The sequence below is a fragment of the Pleurodeles waltl genome, chromosome 7 (genome assembly GCF_031143425.1).
Source record: "Pleurodeles waltl isolate 20211129_DDA chromosome 7, aPleWal1.hap1.20221129, whole genome shotgun sequence".
NCBI lineage: Eukaryota > Metazoa > Chordata > Amphibia > Caudata > Salamandridae > Pleurodeles > Pleurodeles waltl.
In genome coordinates, this window is record NC_090446.1 from 646064782 (window position 1) to 646084543 (window position 19762).

The 19762-nt window shown below is 43.0% G+C and overlaps 1 protein-coding gene across 1 annotated transcript in view; it reads right to left on the bottom strand.

Moving 5' to 3' along the window:
• Positions 1–280: 280 nt before the first annotated feature.
• NEURL1B (neuralized E3 ubiquitin protein ligase 1B) overlaps positions 281–19762 on the bottom strand; it is a 73263-nt gene continuing 53781 nt past the window's right edge. The window contains exons 2-5 of the mRNA XM_069244645.1: positions 16403–16966; positions 10048–10755; positions 4414–4533; positions 281–1476 (exon numbers count right to left, since the gene is read on the bottom strand). Coding sequence (XP_069100746.1) covers positions 1232–1476; positions 4414–4533; positions 10048–10755; positions 16403–16966 — 1637 coding nt within the window. The 3' untranslated portion in view covers positions 281–1231. The remainder of the gene's footprint in view (positions 1477–4413; positions 4534–10047; positions 10756–16402; positions 16967–19762) is intronic.

Below are 19762 nucleotides of genomic sequence, written 5' to 3' on the forward strand. Positions count from 1 at the left end.
GATGCCGGTTTCTTCAAAAACCCTCCCACACCTTTAAACATCAGCATGCTGTTTCCATTCTGTTCACTAGCAAGTAGCATATCCAGTGCCTTATAGGCGCACTTACCAAAGGGTGTCTAGTAAAGCTCTGCTATTCTGCACACTATCAGCTTTGTCAATCTACTCTGCTGTTCTCTTCATGAAGGCATTTTTGTGGTATTATGGATGTCTTGGGTGTAACCAACTAAGGCATCCCTGGTCAGAGGTGTGTGTACCACAAGCCTCCTCATTTTGGTTGAACTTTTGTCTTTTTTTGCATGAAATATTCAATGCAATTGAGAGCGGCCTGATAGAGAACACTGCAAAATAATACTCTTTAAGTGACTCTGAGCTAATTATCAATTAGTGATTAAGGCAAATGTATCCAAACCACCCCTGTCACCAGTCTAACACACCAATATTTCTTTCTTTTTCAAGACCAAGCAATTGAGGAACATAGAAGCGAGAGAAAGGAAACACGGATACAGCAGACCCAGTATTCCAGAAAAGAGAATTATCTTCAAGGATGCGCCTGACACATTGTTGTAAGTGGAGGGCAAACTAGTGCACACACTATGCAAGTCACACATATGTGGATGCAGGCAGCTTCCAGGAAATGTAATTCACTTTGTGCACCGAATAATCTGGAGGGGAGAGTTAGTAACAGCACAAGGGGGATCTGTACAACAAACCTATGTGAACACACGGCTAATGTGGACCGTCAAATCGGAAAGATTAGCCCATGTAAGGACTGCCAATCGGCTATTATGCTGAGCTCATTTAGGTTCTATTACCACAGTTAGAAAGACGGGCCTTGGAGGGTAACAGCAAAGATACAGGAGGAATATGTATTCCAGAAAGTGCAGAAATATATCAAATGTAAGTTACAGATGCAAGTCCATAGAAAGGAAAACTTGCACTTCAGCTGTCATAATCCATTGAGAAAGAAGAAGAAACCAGGTAGTGTTGTTGCTTGAAGCTTCTCTTCAGCTGTGACTCTTGATGGTGGCATCGCTGAAAGCATGTGCCTACTCTGGCTTCGAGGCACAGTCCTATCATGGACCATGATTCACACAGGCTGAAAGTCCCTGATTTGTTTTACCAGTCAGACCAGCTAGGAGCTGAGGAAGCCTCAGCAGGTCTGGGTGATAGCTCATACGCAGAGGACGGATGGAGAGAGGTTTCTGGGATGCTGGAGGGCGAGGGCTAGATGTCAAGGTCGGTAAATCTTGATCACATCCTTGATGACCCGTCTGCAGATGGGGCAGCAGGCGTTCATCTGCTTTTTGAGCTTCAGGCCGCAGGTATTGCACAAGCACATGTGTCCACATGTGTAGATCACCGTGTCCACGTCGCCATCAAAGCAGATTGTGCACTCACTGTTCTTAGTACCCAGCGGCTCAGGAGGAGCAAAAACTGGTGACACAGGAGGACTTAGAGGTGAACTTGGTGCCGTCACTGCAAATTAAATAACACAGGGAAACGTTATTTTTAAAAACAGCATCTTCATTAATAAAAAAAAAAGATAAAGCATACACCCCACCAGACTAAACTTCCTGCTCTTAGGGACACCCAAAGGGTCTGAAATCCTTGCATTAACTTATCTATTTGGGAAGGAATGGTAAGCGATTCGGAATGCCATTCTCCTAATTTCCAGAGTCCTGGACCAGTTTGTGGTTGTTCACGTGGTATTCATTTTTTACTGGGAAGTGTATTTTTCAGCCACACGGTTTACTACTTACAAGGCATTCTGCCACTTATTGTGAATGCCTCATACCCAGAGGGATTCCAGGCTTGGGTTTCATCAGCGCACATCGGACAAATGCAAACCAGACGCATGGAGCGACTGACTTAACCTGCGGGGGGAGAACACGAGCGGATTTGGACTGATGCTTAAGGGGCCGGTGTATTCATGCTGAGCGGGGAGCGGCCCAAGTAGTCTAGGACAGAGGCAGCAGACCGGTGCTTCCACGGTTACTGACTAGCGTCCTTTACATGGGCGGGGGGGGGGGTGGGGGGGGGGGTGTATGTGTGTTTTGTTGTCCAGTTCAAGGGAGTACAGGGCACATTTATCAAGGATGTTACAGTGTAAAGTCACGCAATTCGACACAAAGCAACACACATTTTCATATGGTTTTTACTTTCAGTGCGGTAAAAGCACCATTTGTTGTGCTTTGCAGACTTTACACCAAGGGTGTGTTCTGTGGGCTGTGCGTCGGCATATGCTTTTGGACAAAAAACACACAAAAAAACTACTGCATCAAACCAACACAACTCCTCCTTCAGACATGTGCAAAGTTGGAGAAATTGTTGTACAAATCCTAATCTAAAAATCACGCACTAACCTTTGCTCTATGGTGCAAATGTGTGTGTGTGTGGCACTTGATAGCCTGTTTGTGCAGCAGAACAGAGAAACAAAGCAATGACAGTCTGTATTTAAGTAACTATGGCTCTGTGCTGCATTCTCCCACTAGCACAACGATGCTTTTGTATTATGCTATACTTTAATAAACCTGCCCCTACATTTGCAGAGGACTTGAAATGCCCATCAGTGCGATGGGATGTGTTTTCCATGTATCACACAACATGCATACACAGAAACGGAGCACAAACTAAGCATAGGAGGCTAAACCAGCCTGCCCATTTCTTGCTTACCCTTGACATAATCAACACACAGCTACAGCTTCATCCTCGAATTAATATTCACTATGGATCCCCTCTGTCCCTGACTTATTTGAATGTGTCTACTATGACCCCACAACTCAAGGCTGTCCCACGCATCCAATCTCTTTCTTGTCCTTAATGTGACGCCTTAGACACCCTCACAAATTTATAACAGTCGTCTTCTGAAAAACTTAGTGGATTCCATCTTATGGAATTTAAATGGATATCACATTCTTTCTATCTTGCTTGTTGTGGTTCATGACTGTTTTTTGTTTCTCTTCTCACAGGACATGTTTAAAATTACGAGCTATGTGACAATTATCACGACCTCATAGTTTTGCTCCGATAGGTCAAACCTGCCGAAATGTATTGGGGAAAGGGCAAAACATACAGAATTTCTCATGGTAAATACTGATTTCGATTGTTATGCCTCATCTAAAAGTTAAAAACTCAGAATAAGAGGTATTTATGACACGTAAATACTTCACTCTACGGTAATGGTATTTAACATGCATGATAAATGGGGCTCTCGGTTTTATGGCAGTTATTTTTTTTTTACATTTCCGTCTGTATTTATCCCTATGTATTGTTAGGTCATCTTAAAGGTAATTATTCATATTTATTTCATGTTCGGAGAATAAATGGGGTGATAAAATGGTATGTTTCCATGTTTATTTAACTGATAAACATGCACTCATACTTTGATACCTGTCGCGTTTTAGCAAATTAAGTAGCCAAATATAGCAAACCAATACACCCAAAGATAAATATCAGCATTATCCTACAAATAAACATTAACACATGCCTACATTTAGGGGGTTTTCAACCTGTTTTTTTAACTACCCATGCTGTTTGGCTGCTCAACTGCTGTCCTGGAATTTACAAAGGTCAGCAAGGAGAGTCACTCGCAGCAAGCAAAATATTCGGTATTTTTCAGATTTTAAAACCAAGTACAGAAAGTTAACATATTGTTTTCTGTCTGTATTTATCTGTGAAAAACAGTAAAAATTGAAAACTGGGAGCCTTAATGATAAATACTGCACCATATTCCGCCTAACCTGTAATAAAGCTGTTTGCCTATGGGCCATGAATTGTGGTAAATTCGAACGCACAACCTTGCATGTACTGAAACAACTGCTATTGTTCTGGTGCGAACATGATCTCTTGTAAGATCCACAGACCTGTGCACTTCTATACAAATGGTAAACACGGTCCTAAAAAGAATACAAATACTAAGGGAGAGTTGAATGAAGTTAGATGTAAGGGACACCTTCCCAGCGGCAGGTGTAAGAGACAAATAGCATGTATGGCGGTAAGAATGCCTGGCACTAGCACCAAAATGATGTCATATGTTCCTTACTGAAGTCAGAAAATGGACAATCTGCGGTTCTTATTGGAAGGACCAAATTCAGTGTATTATTATGACAATGTGCACAAACAGACTGCTCTTATTAGTGGCTCCCCAATGGCACAACTTGATATTTCTTTTAACCACCTTCCTTCTCCACTAGGTCAAGTGTGGTGACTCATTTTCTTCTTTCTATGATATCTTCATTTTGAAACACAGTAAGGTGTAGAGGACTGTCAGACACACTACACCAATGTTCTTGGCCTTCATTTTCAAACAACAACAACTCAACTCTGGACTACTACTAGCATCTCGTAGCCCAGACGAAGAAGTCGTAATAATTAACCATTTCAGAGGGACTCAAGCCCGGCAGACAAGTTTACCTAGTGAGGACTCTGAAGCCGATGAGGAACGGTTGACACTCAGGCCCATGTCAGAGTCACTGTCGTACTGAGAGCCGCTAGGAGATCCTGAGGGGGAGACAGTGACAGACTGCAAGGTGCCTGCAGGAAGAGCAACAGACAGCAGGTTACACAATGCTTACAGTAAAGAAGCAACAACACACAAATAGGCATGAACCACAGCTGGGAATAGGTTAAAGTGTCACTGGAAGGGATAGCAAAGAGCCCAGATTGAGTGCACCATTAGATCATCTGTATGCTAGATGTTAGTCTTTCTTAGCTATTGACTTGTGCTGGATGTATTAGTGATGCGTGAAGCCCCCTTACCACCCACCCCAATATAAACTTCAAGGCTTAATATTAAATATATGTATATATATATATATATATATATATATATATATATATGATCACATGGCAATTGCTTATCTCATCTGTGGAACGTAGGCATCAATGCAGCTTAAAAGTATATCAGCAAAGCTGTTAAATCTCCATGCGAGGCAACATATATACAAGCAGCACCACAGCACCCAACACATTCACCAAACAAATACATATTCCTTGCAATAATTACACTACAGCTCCACAATCTTGATGCACACTCTAAAATTCGGTTTAAAAAGTCATCACCTGGACTACCACTTGGAACGCAATGACATAGCAAGGAGGGATTATACATTTGCTCTTACATGGAGCATAATGAAAGCACAAGATGCAGTCTCCTGCTTATGGCCAAGTGATGTTCTACAGCAACACCAGAGCGCCAGGCCATACTTAACGGAACACACAACAAGCAGAAAAGACGTAGCTCAATAAGTCATAGGAGACTGCAAACCTAATAGCCTCTGCACACTTACGATATAATGAGGGGGGAATGAGTTAAAGAAGCTTAGTTATCCCTGGATAACACAATTTGGCTAAGTAGCAATGTCTCTCGGTTTCAATCTACTACTCAACCACAAGACATCTCCTTTCTTTATCAGCAGTGTTATCACTTCCTCCTTTAATATGCCGCATCTCAAGTTCCATATTTTGGGATTTCTAAAATGTTCCTCTTCTTGTGAGGAGGCCTTTTTGTCTTTTTGCCAATTGTTTACTATTCTACTTGAGGAACAAAGAAGGTTTTTCATATGATAAACCACACATTCTGAAAATAAGGTATTGATTCTCATTCCATTTTCGGTGATTTCTTTGTGAGTTAGCCTGAACGCCCGGAATGTCAACAGCATGCATTTGTCCGTTTTTTGTTTTTATTCTTAGCTTCCTCAGCTAAGCCCTTGACTAATGGTTGCAGAAAACTATTTTATGGTATGGTCAGACGCAAGCCTAAAAATTCTGGTGGAAAACCGCTAAAAAAACAAAGCCCATATCGAATGTCAACATGGATGCTACTCAATAAATGCCCTAAGGAAAGTTGACAAAAATGGGGAATTCGCCATTATTTCCTAAAGACATGTAGGGACTTTGTGGGGAGAATGAAGGACTGGGGACTGTGGATGGTCAGATGAAAGACTGAGAAGCTTCCTTTTCTAGGCCAGTGGCTTACACTTACCTACCCTGATACAAGTAGGATAACATCCCATCAGGCAAAAGGACGGTTTCTGGTTACGTTTTGACTTTCGGGAACTGCCTGCATTTGAAGTACTTTGCAAAAGGTGTGTATTCTACTCCAATGAGCCCTCTCTTAGAAAAGCAAAAAAAATGCCATAATACAATGGCACACGTTCTCCTCGTAAGTATATTTACTGCCTCAATTGGTATTGCTCACTTGCATTCTCAATGTATAGCTTTCCGTTCTCTTTGTGGTGTGATCAGCAGTATAAATGTACTCCCTGAATAAACCATAGAATATACTCACTGCGCATAGCCTAAGGTGTACTGTTTGTGGGGACAGGGATCACATACGCCATGCTAAACATTGGCTACGAGGCTATTAAGTTTACATCTTCTCCATTAAATAAGATGTTTGCACACATGTTCATTTCCCACATATGACACTCTGTATTTCCCATTAGGTAAGGGAGTGCTGAGGACGAGCCATCATGTCCCTGTGGTGGGCCATTCCTGTAGCTTCAATGCCACTATTTCCACGGAAGCAAGAGCACATACAGACTTCAACACTCCAGCCTGCTCTCCCTTCAACTGTGAACGCAAAGGCAAATGTATTAGAAAAGTGTGCATGATCCTGATAGATCCTCTTACAGACAGCATGGACCTGGGAATGCTGTCTCCTCCTTACCAGATGTTCTCCCTGGCCCGCTCCAGCATCTCAAACAATGTACACTGATGTACAATGTACACTGATGTCCATTTCGCAGTCTAGGCCCAGTCATCTAACAGTCACACACTCTCACCCCTTTCAACCCCCTTTTCTCGTTGACTGCTCCCAGTTAGACAGATACCACCTTTCCACATTCCACATGATGAAATACTAGCATTTTGTGGAAGATCACTCTATCCACAAGCCTCCGTCCTTCCTGCCTCAGCCGCGCCTTTCTTCTTACTGGTCCTTCTTCTTCATCTCTCATCCTCAGCACTTTTTAGCCTAACGTGAGGTGACTTATTGTGCTGAACAAATAATCAACACAACATACGTGTGTCTACACATGCACACGAACACACACACCATAGATCACGTAATCCAAAAAGTTAATAGATTTGACTGTAAAAGGCGCTTCAATGTTTTTTTTCCTAGTCACATCATCTTTAACCATAGTACGGTTGTGGCACGCACAGAGGGGTTGCACAGAATCAACAAATCACAGCCTTCTCACTATTGCACTCCATATTCACAAGCCCCGTGAGAAACAGCAGCCTGGGGCACAGTTGGCCAAATGCAGCCGCCACGTTTACTGGAGTGAAGCAAGAGGCGATGACTGGAAAGCAAGCGCCGGGGTTTTATTTGTGTGTCTCCCTCCAGCCTTTAAAGTAATCCCAGGACCCCAATTTGAACCAAAGCTGTGGTGAACTAAATCTGCTTTGTTACACTCTAGGCAGCAGCATTTTTACCACCATATCTTTAGACGAAGATAAAATAATCCTAGAAGAAAGAAGAAAGAAAAACTATCTTCTAACACAGGTCAAGTATTTCACACTCTTGCAAGACTTAAAACAAGCACTTTAAAGACCGAAAAATCACTTTCACGTACACCTTCATTTCCCCTAAAGAATTTACCTATGCAGGCCTCCTCATGTTAACCATCAGATGTTTGAGGCTGGAAAATAGCGAGCCAGGCTCTAAAGCGATTCCTCAGAGAATGGTAGTTCGCACCATGCTGGCCTCTGGGAAGTAAGAGCTGTGCAGACAAATCCGTGCTGTGACAAGCTGATGGACTGGGCTAGTCAGACACCGTCCGGCACATCCACGCCTTTTATATATTATTCTATATAAAACTTCAGGCGAACAAGGACTTTGTGGTCTCAGAGGTAGGAAAACTGCTAGAACAACACTGTGTAAGGCATGAGCGCAAATGAAAACAAGCCTTGTCAAACACAGCAGGTTTGACACTAGCATTCGGCTGCAGACAATAGCAATAAAAACATCTGTGGTAGGGCAATACAAATAAATAGGGGGATTGCTTTATGTACAGGAATGCATGGGTGTGATAATTAAACCTGATGACAGTTTGTACTTTTCAGACGTAAAATAGTCTCTCGTGCATTGCGATGAAGGTTGAAGGTCTAAGAAGGGACAACCAATTCAAATTCACCTGAATGCTGATTCAAGATGTGACTGAACATGTCATATGCCAAAAAATGAAGATTTGGGAACCAAAGAAGCCAATAATTGGAGGGGGCTTAGTCAAAGCCTCTTAGAGTATGTAGAGATTACAATTTGTTCGCATGAATCGAGCAAGCTCCATTACACGTCAAACTTAACCATGAATGGACGAAGGTTTCTTACTTATAAGTCAAAACTAAAATGACCCCGAGTTCATAGCAACTTGTGAATAAAATAACTCAATTTGAATTGCCTTTGAAAACGTCCTCCTCTCCTGCATTACATAATCAATCAATGGGTGATGGAATGCAAGGCATAAAAATGAACCATAGTATCCACTGCATGGCAAGGTTCGTCAAAGTAGGGGATTTCAAAGACACTCCCTGCCCAATGGTGGCCACTAAAACACCATCACCTAATCTTTAAAGCAGATGTGTGTCAAAAGAATAGACAAAGAAAAAATACAGGAAACGGCAGCGGTCGGAAGAGCTAGGCAATGGTTCACCTTTATTCGAAATGGAAGGAAACTATGATAAAATGGCCTTCCTTTCATAAGACTGGAAACTCTTTCCTTTTGTCTACGGTGTACAAGCAGTATCTTTGGGGAGCTTATGTAAGATTAGTTTGGGAATTCAGAAAACGTAAAAGATAAGAACTTGCAGGGGGCACCGTTTTTATTTATTTCTTTTTAATTTTGTTTTCTGGTGGTGAAAAACTAAAATTTGTGAGCAGAATCCCTGGAATCCTCTCCAAGATATTACTATGGTTACCTTTAGCTTTTGCAGTTTTACTACCACCGCCTACACTTTAATAGGTATTTTTATGTGCAAGGTGTTCATTCCTTGAACCCGTAGATGAGGTGTTGTAACTCCCAAGTTGTACATACACTTATGGCTCATGGGTAATTGGGAAATAGAGTTTACTTGAGAAGGGGATTTCCAAAGAGTGTTGAAAACTCGAGTTGTTGTCCCACTAAGCAGACTAGAAGAGTTCGAGACCTAGAGTGAACTTCAGTTCACAGAGGTACACCAAAGAGACTGAGAAAAACAAACCACACCTGATCAATGACAGACAATACTACTTTGGAATAGCAACAGGAGTATTTTCAAAGTTACCTAGGGTAATTACTTCTAGCCAAGTAAATACAGATTTTGTCCCCAAGGCTCCCAATCAGCAAAGTTAAACTAGCAAAATGCTTCCTTGTTTCATCAGTGTCATCAAAATACCCTTGCACTACACTTGCAACTGTCGTCCACAAACCTGCCAAACAGCAATATAAATGTTTTGCATTAAATGGCAATACTGCAAGTCAATGCCACCAGCCATAGAGCTCTTGGACTGCCTTTCAGCTGAAACCTTAAGGCGGGTGCAGTCTGACGTGCTGTGGCAGAAAATGCTATGTTAAAGAGCCAGGCTTTCAACAGAACCTGAAAATAGGGCCAAGGCTAGGCTGGAAAATGCTCAATGTTCTTTAGAAACAGTCAACATGTCACCTAGTCAAAAGGTTCTTGATGCACATGATAGTGCCCCATTGAGCCTCGATGACTAACATGTACCACGAGAGCATGGCAGATGTAACTATAGCACAAAGCCTCCAAACCCCACTGCCTTCCTAGTTTTGTACCCCAGTCACCACAATTCACACGCACACTGGAGGAGGGAACCATCAACTATACAGCAACAAAAGAGGACAACGTTCTTGGCAAAACTCCCTTAGCTCATTTCTTCCTATGTCTATGCACAGACCCTCGGATATACATATCAGGAATGTTCGTGTCCCATTATTGAACCAGTCACGGACAGATTCCTGATGTGTCCCACGATCAGTACAGCACAATGGCACTTGCAGCAACAGATAGATGATATGCACCTCAGTTCTTTTTGGAAGCACTTACCCAATATCTTTAGGTGGTTGATGACTCCATGGATGGTGAAGAAGACCCACAGAGGTTGAGAGGTGTCCACGCACATTAGCATTCCCCGATTATTTCCGTTCACACCATGGTGCACCTCCCCATTTGACAAAATTGAAAAGCTCAAGACGTCACCATTGCCAAAGGCTGGGAACCCGCGGTTAATTGCCCAGTATTCCTTACGGTCCATGAGGCATTCAGGGTCAGCTGGGAGTTCAGTGGTCCGCAATGTACCAGGGTCACAGGATGTGATGCCAAAGACAAGAGACCCACAGTACGGAAGGCCCAGATGTCCCACCTCCACAAACAGGGCTTCCCCAATGTGCAAGGGCCGATCAGAGAAAACCAGAGTCCTTTTGCTCTCCTGCCAGTCTGTGCAGGCTACCAGCCGGTCCTGAGAGAGGGTGACGTCAGGCCCTCGGGTGTGGTGAAAGTGGAGGTCAGTGTCAAGGAAGGCTGGTACACCCGGAGCCCTGGCCCGTCTGTTAGGGCAACATGGTATCACATGATTGTCTGTCGGGGGTCCTGGCACCCGGCCCAGGTTCAGGTTGGCTATCTTGGCAACCACTTGGTTATTCTCCAGCTCGTTGTTGCTGAAGTTGGCCGAGTCGTGGTTGTTCTGTGGTAGACATGTGCTGAGGCGAGCCGTGCTGAGCCAGGCAGAAGTCATTGTCTCTGCAAACATACTGTCTGAAGAAGGAGAGATGCAGAAATGGAAGTCATACCAAATGATATACAATTGATTGATGTTCACATGCAACCACAACAATAATTTGCCAGCAACAATCATTTGGACACCCTTCCTGCGATTGCCTTCATAGTATAAATTGCAATGAAAAATAGCAAAATGATGCACACCAGTTAATGATATTAACAGCAGTTAGGATTCATTAAACAATATTCGTTCTATTCAATACAATATAAACTATTGGTTAAAGCACCACCTACACCACACTGGCACTTTTTGCTTAATTAAGAAGTGCTGTTAGCGAAATCATTTTCGGTCGATCTTATCGACCTCGAAATGAGGAAACAAAACAGTCATCACAACGGGATTCAAACCTATAAACTAAGGATTACACATGAATTTCTACAACAGGTGCTTAAAAAAACACTGAGCTTTCTTAATAGCTTTTCAGTAAGGGGCCATAGAGATAGAGGACCTAGCGAGCTAAGTGATCTTGCTTTAGGTTCACCAAAAAAGGTTATAGCATAAACTAATACCCTGGTGGCTGACGGAAAAGGTCCCCTCCCCCAATCTTCTTCCCTCGGGTGAGAGATGACTTCAGCTGCTGTATGAGAAGTCTCCAGACGTCACCGAAATGACCGCATCAGTCAACTTCCAAAGTGAGGGCCAACAGCGATAAGGTCCTCTCTGATGCGGGGCGGCAGTCTGGGGTCTCTTGAGGGGCCACTTCAGAGAGGCCGATATCAACACTCAAAGAACATAGTTCATACTAAGAGTGGGGGTAATGTTTGAGGCAGTCCGCAGGACACCATTTGTTCTATATTTGTCTCTCCGTATACTAATACTTTCTCCTAATCTTGAACACTTCAAAATATTCTGAAGCAGCCTAGATCAGTGGTTCCCAACCTTTTGACTTCTGTGGACCCCCATTTCATCAATCCTGGAGCCCAGGGACCCCCACTGAATCATTATTGGAACCCGGGGACCCCCACTAAGTCATTACTGATAGCTGGGACCTAATATTATTAAATTGTTTAAGCAGTCGCGGACCCCCTGAGGAGGCTTTGCGGACCCCCAGGGGTCCCCGGCCCACAGGTTGGGAACCACTGGCCTAGATGGAAGGAATAACCAAACAAACTCCCAACATATGTCTGGGAGCCGCTGCCCAACTGAACCTTCAGGAATGGAAATACAAAGAATAATTGAAGAGATACTCTTGCTCCAAAAGTCATTGATAATTTAGCAAGTTAACAGGACGCAAGTGACATAAGTCAAATAATAATTAAATCGGATTTTTCAGCTTTAAACAAGCTGTTACATTGTCAAAAAATTACTGCCAGGTCCAAGATATTTCTCAGGAGGCCACTGTATCTTGCATCTCTCACTTTCTATGCGAGTGCTGTCAACTGCCAGTATTTAGTTGTACCTATTAGCCATCACACTGCCAGAAATTTGACATATTCTACTATTTCATGTCATCCAAAGCTGCAAGAATGGCTTGAATTCACTTATTATTATTTTGTTAGTTATTTTTTAATATGTATTGAATTGTTAAGCACACTTCTGAAGCGCTTTATAGAGAGACAGCACAATCATGTGGCAGACTATCAAATATATGCCAGTGTTAGGAAATTAGTGCTGGTGCCAAGCACCAGCGAACACCAGCATAAATTAATCACTGCTTTCAACACACTTTTACATGGTGGATTTTTGTAACATACATTGCAATATCTGGATTATTCATTGGGCAATAATAAAAGGGAATACAGCTAATTGTTCAATACATACATTTAAATTATGTTTAATTAATTAAAATTGGCCGATACTATAAATCTTATACCCAAAGCTGAGACGCAGCTGTCTGCGGATTAATGCAATGAATGTTTAAATAGCGCTCTAAAAACTAAGTTAATTTGAGGGATTGCTAAAAATGGAAAACATTAAAACTTAACATGGCATAGGTACATTTCAAATGTCTAGGAAACTGAAGCAGGTTTTGGAACAGAATAAACAATAGCATTTAAGATCAGGGTTGAGTGCCTAAAAGGGAGCCAGGTCTTCACACACAGATGACAAAAGGGAAATGCTAAACATTAGGGTGTTTTTAGGTCCTATTTCTACTCAAAACTTAAAAAATTCATATCTCTGGTTTCCTTTATACCATTTTGGCCTTTTTTAGGTCATTTTGCTTATTAAAAGTTACTCTATTTGCTAAATTGATTTTGGATGTTTATTGTTTGGCATTTTCACTTTATTACTGCTTTGCTTCTGCATAAACACTTTACACATTGTCCAAACTTGTTAAGCCTGTGTGCCATGTCTACCAGAGTGTTGAGCTCAGGTTAATTTAATGACTTTCAGGATTCACCCTGACAAGAGTTGCAATTATTTATTGATATGGGAAGTCGCCCACTCCAAACTATAATCCAGTTTCTTACAATTGCAAGCACTGTTGGGCTCCTCTTCACTATCCAAATAGTGTAGCGGTCTGCCACAGACTGATCTGTTATCAACCACTAGTACAACCTACCTCACCCTAAAAAATGCAGGTGACCAGCTTTCTTGGGACTGAGCAGGCTGAGAGGTTCCATAACCTTGAGCAGTCAAACAATCATGCAAGCGAACGTGACAGACAATGGGCCCCCGCTCCAGAAAGTACAAATTATATGAAATAGGTTGCGGGGGGGAGGGGGGTAACACTGACAGGCCATTACTTAACAAAGGAAAGCAGAGCTCCGGTAGAGTGGGTTGGAACCGCTGGCTGAGTCAGTCACCAGAATATGAGACCGAGAGAAGAAGAAAAAATCTGAGAATTGCACAAACTAAGGCCTCTGCAGGATTGGCAATGTCACTGAAACTGTGTCTGGAGTGAATCAGAAAGCTCCGGAACGTGCGCTTTATCGCTTGGTTGTGGCGGAAAACGGAGAAGAATGTTAAGATGTTAATAATATGAGCTTGCTCCATTCTTTTTTAAGTTCCTGGAGCCCCTTTGGTCTATTGGACCATGCAAACTAATGGCAGTGACCTGAGGTCGACAGACACAAAATGAAGGGTGCAACATAGGAATTTCTTTAATTCTCTTGGAAAGCAGCAAGCCTCCTTTCACTTCAAAATGCAAACATTTCCTGCTTTACATTGAGCATGTGCAGCAGGCAGAGAAAATGTGAGCATTTCCAGAAACACAGTCGGTAAGATGAAATATTTAGTTTATTCTCTTTATGTCTCTGGTTTGGAACGCCCAATCTATTTTTTTTTTATTCTGTGAAGTTTATGGTACATTTGCACAGGTCACGCAAAGGAAAAAAAAAATAATGTATGCATCTGCTCCGGAAAGCTAAAGATAAACTGATAAAAACACTTTTTTTAACAAAAGGTTTAAAAGTCAAGTTTAGATAAAAAAAATATATATTTTTGCCATTGGCGTGCTAATACAAGCAATGGCAAAACCAACAGGTCTGCCAATGGTTTTTGTCTTGTCAAGAATTTTCTTAAACTTTATAGTTGATGGAGATGCCGAGCATTCGCAAATATTTAAAAAAAAGTCTAACAGGAAAAATATGTTTTTGGTTTGAAAAAGCACACTTTATCATAGTAGTGCCTACACTGTAAGGAACTACTCTGTGTGTGCGGATGCCGATGCCCTCATTTACCGTGAAGTTAAAAAGAAAAAAGTAGTACCTGAAAAGCAAGTAGTGTAAACAGCGATGACAGCCAATCAAAGAGATCTTAAAGTGGTAATGCTCCATGGGTGGGACAAGCACAAGATTGACAATTTGGGGTAAGGATAAGAAGTAGGCAAATGAGTGTCAATGAAAGCTAACGAATGGCAATGAATGGGCAGGATCCAAGCCACTCTAAGTTGCTAGTAAGCCACAATATGCCTTGCAATAAAGTGCATGTGCTGTCCTGTAGGCTCAATTTAAAAAGTACATGGTCATTTTTACCTATTTATATGCTTTTGTGAAGCACTGATAAGATCAAAAATAGTTAAGGGGCAACAAGGATAGAGGGTCGGAACCGCAGGCCAGTATTCGACATTAAGGCACAAATGCTTATGCAAAGACATAGGCTTTATATGCTTTCAGAAGGATCTGATGGTGGTTTCCTGGTGCAGATGCAGTGGAATATATTTTCAGGTAGAGAGCCCTGCTGACCAAGAGCCCTACTGCCAAACCGGTTCAAGTATTAATAGGAATCGCAAGAGATGGTGTTTGGTGGCAGATCCTAGGTGTCTGGACAAAAAGAGCGGTGTTTGGAGAAAAAGTTAAGGCAAAGACACGTGGAACTGTAAAACAAGGCCAGTGGTTTCCTCTTTTTCATATTTTTTCACCAATTAAAAGACCTTAAAGCACTGCACAAAAGATAATCTTTAACCCCAGAAATCATAGAACAATCCTGGAACAAAGTTGGCACAGCTCAAAGCATGCGAATAAGTTCAAAAGCACACGCCACAGCTATCGCACTGGACACGAGATTCGATTGCACATTTTATTTGTTGGACTCTGGTATACATCCAAAATCTTTGAAAGCCATTCACAAGACTGTAATCCCACCAAGGCCTCTGATAAGCAGCCCATAAGCACCAGCTTCCCAGCGGTAAGTGCTATGCTTTTTACAAACCACCCCAGTGATAAGGTGGGAATGCATCTGAGAGCTTCAAGTGGCCCTTGTTGGAGATAAGGGACAGGCTTCTGGCAGTGTCTCCCCTTCATCCACGAGAGGTGGTTGTGACAACCGCGGCATCCCCGAAGCAGAGGGTGATCATTCAACGTACAAATGGCACCTACGGGAAGGTAAGTACCATGGAAACCCAATTCACTCTACTTCATCTCTGGACCATTATAGCGGCAGCGGCCGAAGCAGCATCCAATCACTGCCAAGTGTGGGAGCATGCACAGCAGGCCATTGGATAGCTCTTAACACCAACGATATACTGCTGAACAGTGATCCTCGATAGTCTGTAGTTGGGTCTTACAACTGTTGTGTAAGCAGGAGGATGCAAGGCTCCGGCATAGAAGTGAGTTCCTCAGCCACATTATGAGTGGGTATCTCTGAAAAACAATGTTTTGACTAAATATGCCTTTCGGAGGGAAAACGTCTTAGCTGAGAAGAACTATGCAGAGAAACACTGAGCTGAGAAGTACTATGAACACTCGATCGAGTGACTGATGATTCTGGAGGTGAAGAAGTGCTTTACAGGGTGTTCTTGGTGATACCTCCTTCCTAACCTGGTGTCTAACATCACGACCCATTCAACAGGAATATTCAAACTACTGTTAGTTACGACTTGGACTAGATGTCCAACGACCTAAATGAAGGAAGACGGCAGACCTGCACATGTGCAATTTCATTTTTATGTTCTGTTATGCTGAAAAGCTATCATTTTGTCTGTACATGCCTTTCAATGACCATATTAATAAACATGTCCCTAAATTCGAGTACTTCCACGTGGTGTTCTACTTTTTTATGCCATCCTTTATAGAAAACTACACAATAAAGATGTAAAAGTTACTTATTTCAGGCAAGGAATGACCTTTGAACTGTACCAATGACAATGTTGCATCTATCATGTAAACAGGACAAATACACCACTACTGAACTGTTGCCATTGATTTTTCATTAAAAAAACTAACATTTGGTGGCACTCACCTAGTATTTGCACTTCCTGCGTGATCCCATAAACGTCGATCAGCGCCCATAGTGGACCAGTTACCTTGACACCACAGTGGAACAAGATGGGATCTTCGTCGTTGACACTGTAGAAGACTCGCCCATGGCGGTCAACCCAAAATGCCAGTACATTGTCCCGCAACGCAAAGCGCTCCGGCAGTGCTTTGGCCCAATAACCGGGCCGAGTAACCAGGTCAGGGCAGGCATACTTTGGGATCTCGTCAGTGCCCATCTGTGCGGGGTCATGGACAGTGAAGCCAAATCGTAGGGCGCCACTCCAACCGTGGTGCACAGCCACAAGCTTGAGTCGCACCTTCTCATAGAGATGGATGGGGCGGCTGCTAAAAGTGATCCCATTGCAGAAGCTGTTGCGGCGGGCAGCCCGGCGGGAGTGTGGGTCTAGGCGGATGTTCTTGCCTTTGGCCTGTTGGTGGAAGCGGAGGGTCCCAGTAATGGGCAGAGTGGAGCGGCGGTCATGGAGGTTGCTGGGTAGTGTGCTGTATGGTCTGCTGTATGTCGGTGGGCGCAGGTGGTGGCTGCTGTCTGTGGAGATTAGAAGTAAAACATGCTTTGAGGAAATGCAGATTTATTAGCGACATTAATGCAGTTTTAAAAACATTAACCATGCATCTTCGAAAACATTCACCAAGGTGGTGTGAAACCAATCAATACAGGTATAGTAAAAAACAACACTTTATGACATATGCACTAACCTATCAAACTGGGCAGTCTTAGAACAGAGGTATGCACCATCCTGGATACCTGGTTTACAAGATAAACTATTATCTTTACAAAGCGACCAATACTATGCACTCAAAAGCCTTAAAGTTTGAAAATCAGAGAGCCCACCATGCGATAACTAACCCACAGCAAAACACTTCTGTCCACAAACTAAGGGCTGCAGATTCTCAACACTCCAGAGGCCGAAAACACTGGTGAGCAAATAAGGTATAAAAAAAAAAGTCTGGTTCCTCGTGGGCTGTATTCAGAATATACAGCTGACAAACCGGTAAGTTTGCAGCAGACAAGGTGTGACTGATGGTTTCAAATGACAACATCAAAAGAATCAACCCACAGCGCATCAATCCGAGCCAGGCAATTTGCGGGGCCTCTGCTTGCCACTGGGTTGTACCACTCCACACACTCTCCTGCAAGAAAAGATGCTTGAGACCCTGCATTAACTGCCAAAAAAATGTCGAAAACCACTGCAGCAAAGCCCACAAAAAGAGATCTTGCTCTTGTCCCTGCTGCTTCGGCCATCTGAACCCTCCACTCACAGAATCTGCAATGTAAATACTGCCAACACTTCCAAACGTCTTGATTACATGAGTCAAATCGTGCTGACAAGGTGGCCACCAATTTCTGATGGCTGTTACAATTTCAAGCAAACAGTGACCACCACAAAATGCCCGATTTTAGTAATTGCCTGAAAGTCCACTACTACCAAAGATTTCTAAACGACAACCACAGTAAAGGGACCTGGGACTGAAAAGCCATGAAGTCAGAAACATCCCCTTATTAGTACCCAGTGCCAAGAGTGGAATAGGAGGATTTTTAGTAGCTCAGTGGGATGAGTACCTGCTGCACATATTGGTTTCTATTATGCAGGTTACAGTTTGAAATCCAGGGAAGACGATTTTTTTTTAGTATTGAGCAGTAGAGTTTTCTCTTCGAGGGCAGGGGGAGTGTTGCCCCTCCCCCACCCGCTGGGAGCTGAGCAGGAAGAAATATAATGGCAATGAAAAGATTTCATTGCCATTTAATTTCTTCTTAAACAGCACGCACCAGCCCAGAGACATGCTGGGTGAGCCATCTGCTGCTGGAAGAAGAGGCAGCAGAGGGCTGCAGCAGAGGGCTGGAGCAGTGCCTGGACTGGATGCTCCAAAGTGCACATGTCACTTTGGACGGCTGCTTTGCGCCAGCCAAAGTGACATGCGCACTTTGAAGCTCTCCACCCAGCTGTCTTTAGACAGCTGGGTGGAGACCAGGCACAGACCTCCAGGGCCTGAAGGAGCTTTCGGCCAGGACGCTCCAGCCAATCAAGGCACTTCTCTGGTTAACAGCATAAAAGCAGCACCTCGATTGCTTAGGGGAGCTCTTCCTCTATCGGAGAGCACAAGCACAGAAGCACAAGGCTCAGCCCATGGGTAAGCATCTTTTTTTTATTTTTTATGTTTGATGCATTTGTGTGTAATCCATGTGTGTAATGTATGTAAATGTGTAGCGCATGTAAGTGTAGTGTTTGCATTTTAGTTAGTGTTATTTGGGCTTTAGGTGGGGGAGGAGTACTTTAGGGTTTTGGAGGGGACAGGTGTTTTTATTTATTTTTGCGAAGTGGTGGGCCGCTTCACTCGTTCAACTACTTTAAAAGGGTACAGGCCACCGCTGGCATTTAGTCAGTCAATGTTTTGTTTGACCTCAGGGTGGTCAATAATATTAGATGACATGTAGACGCTGATTGCTTAACAGGTCAAGCGCTATCGCTTTGACCTGCTGTAAGTATTGTGAGCTTTTAACCACACTCACCTCACACCAATCACTTTCATTTGTTACTTGGCTTGCCTTTCAAAAATCACCTAATGTCATTGTTAAATGCCTTATAATTGTCCTGCCTTGAGGGTGTTTTTGTCACACCTTGCAAACTGCCCCGGTGAAATGGATTATTGCATGATTGTCGTTATAATTTAGCGTGGGCAAACTATTTCTTTTGTCTCTCCCCTTCGAGCTGCATGGCGGCCATGGCGCTTACAGCACCAACAGGTACACCAGCGTCAGGTTGAGCGGAGGTATAGGATCGCTGGTCACATTGTTCAGAGTTAGCTAATCAGAGTCATTTTTTGTGCCTCGCCCCTTAAAACACTTGCAATTGGTAAATGGTTTAGGTAAAACAGAAATCCTCAAAGCAAAGGAGGCTCTTCCGACACAGTGGTAGAGCTGAATCTAAAATATTCACTGCACTTGCGAAAATCGCCCCATAATGTTTTGCAGGGGGGTTACTTTTGCAAAACATTTTTGCTCATAACGCAGCCTGTGGTGGTCCTAGGACAATGGGATCACATACAAAACGTTGACCACAATGTGATCTTTCTGTCTACATAGTCTCTGGGTCCTCACACTATGTTAGTGGGAACTCCAAAGTAATAACTCCCTACCACCATTATCTTTTTAAGCTTTCTCATGGCTAAAACTTTTGTTTTACAGTTGGGAGAAGTTATGCTTTATGGGCCTTGCTTGTAATATCATTTTAATAGGCCTGGTGGCATTGAAAAGGTGTGTTGCACTCTAGGGGCTACATACAGGGAGTGCAGAATTATTAGGCAAGTTGTATTTTTGAGGATT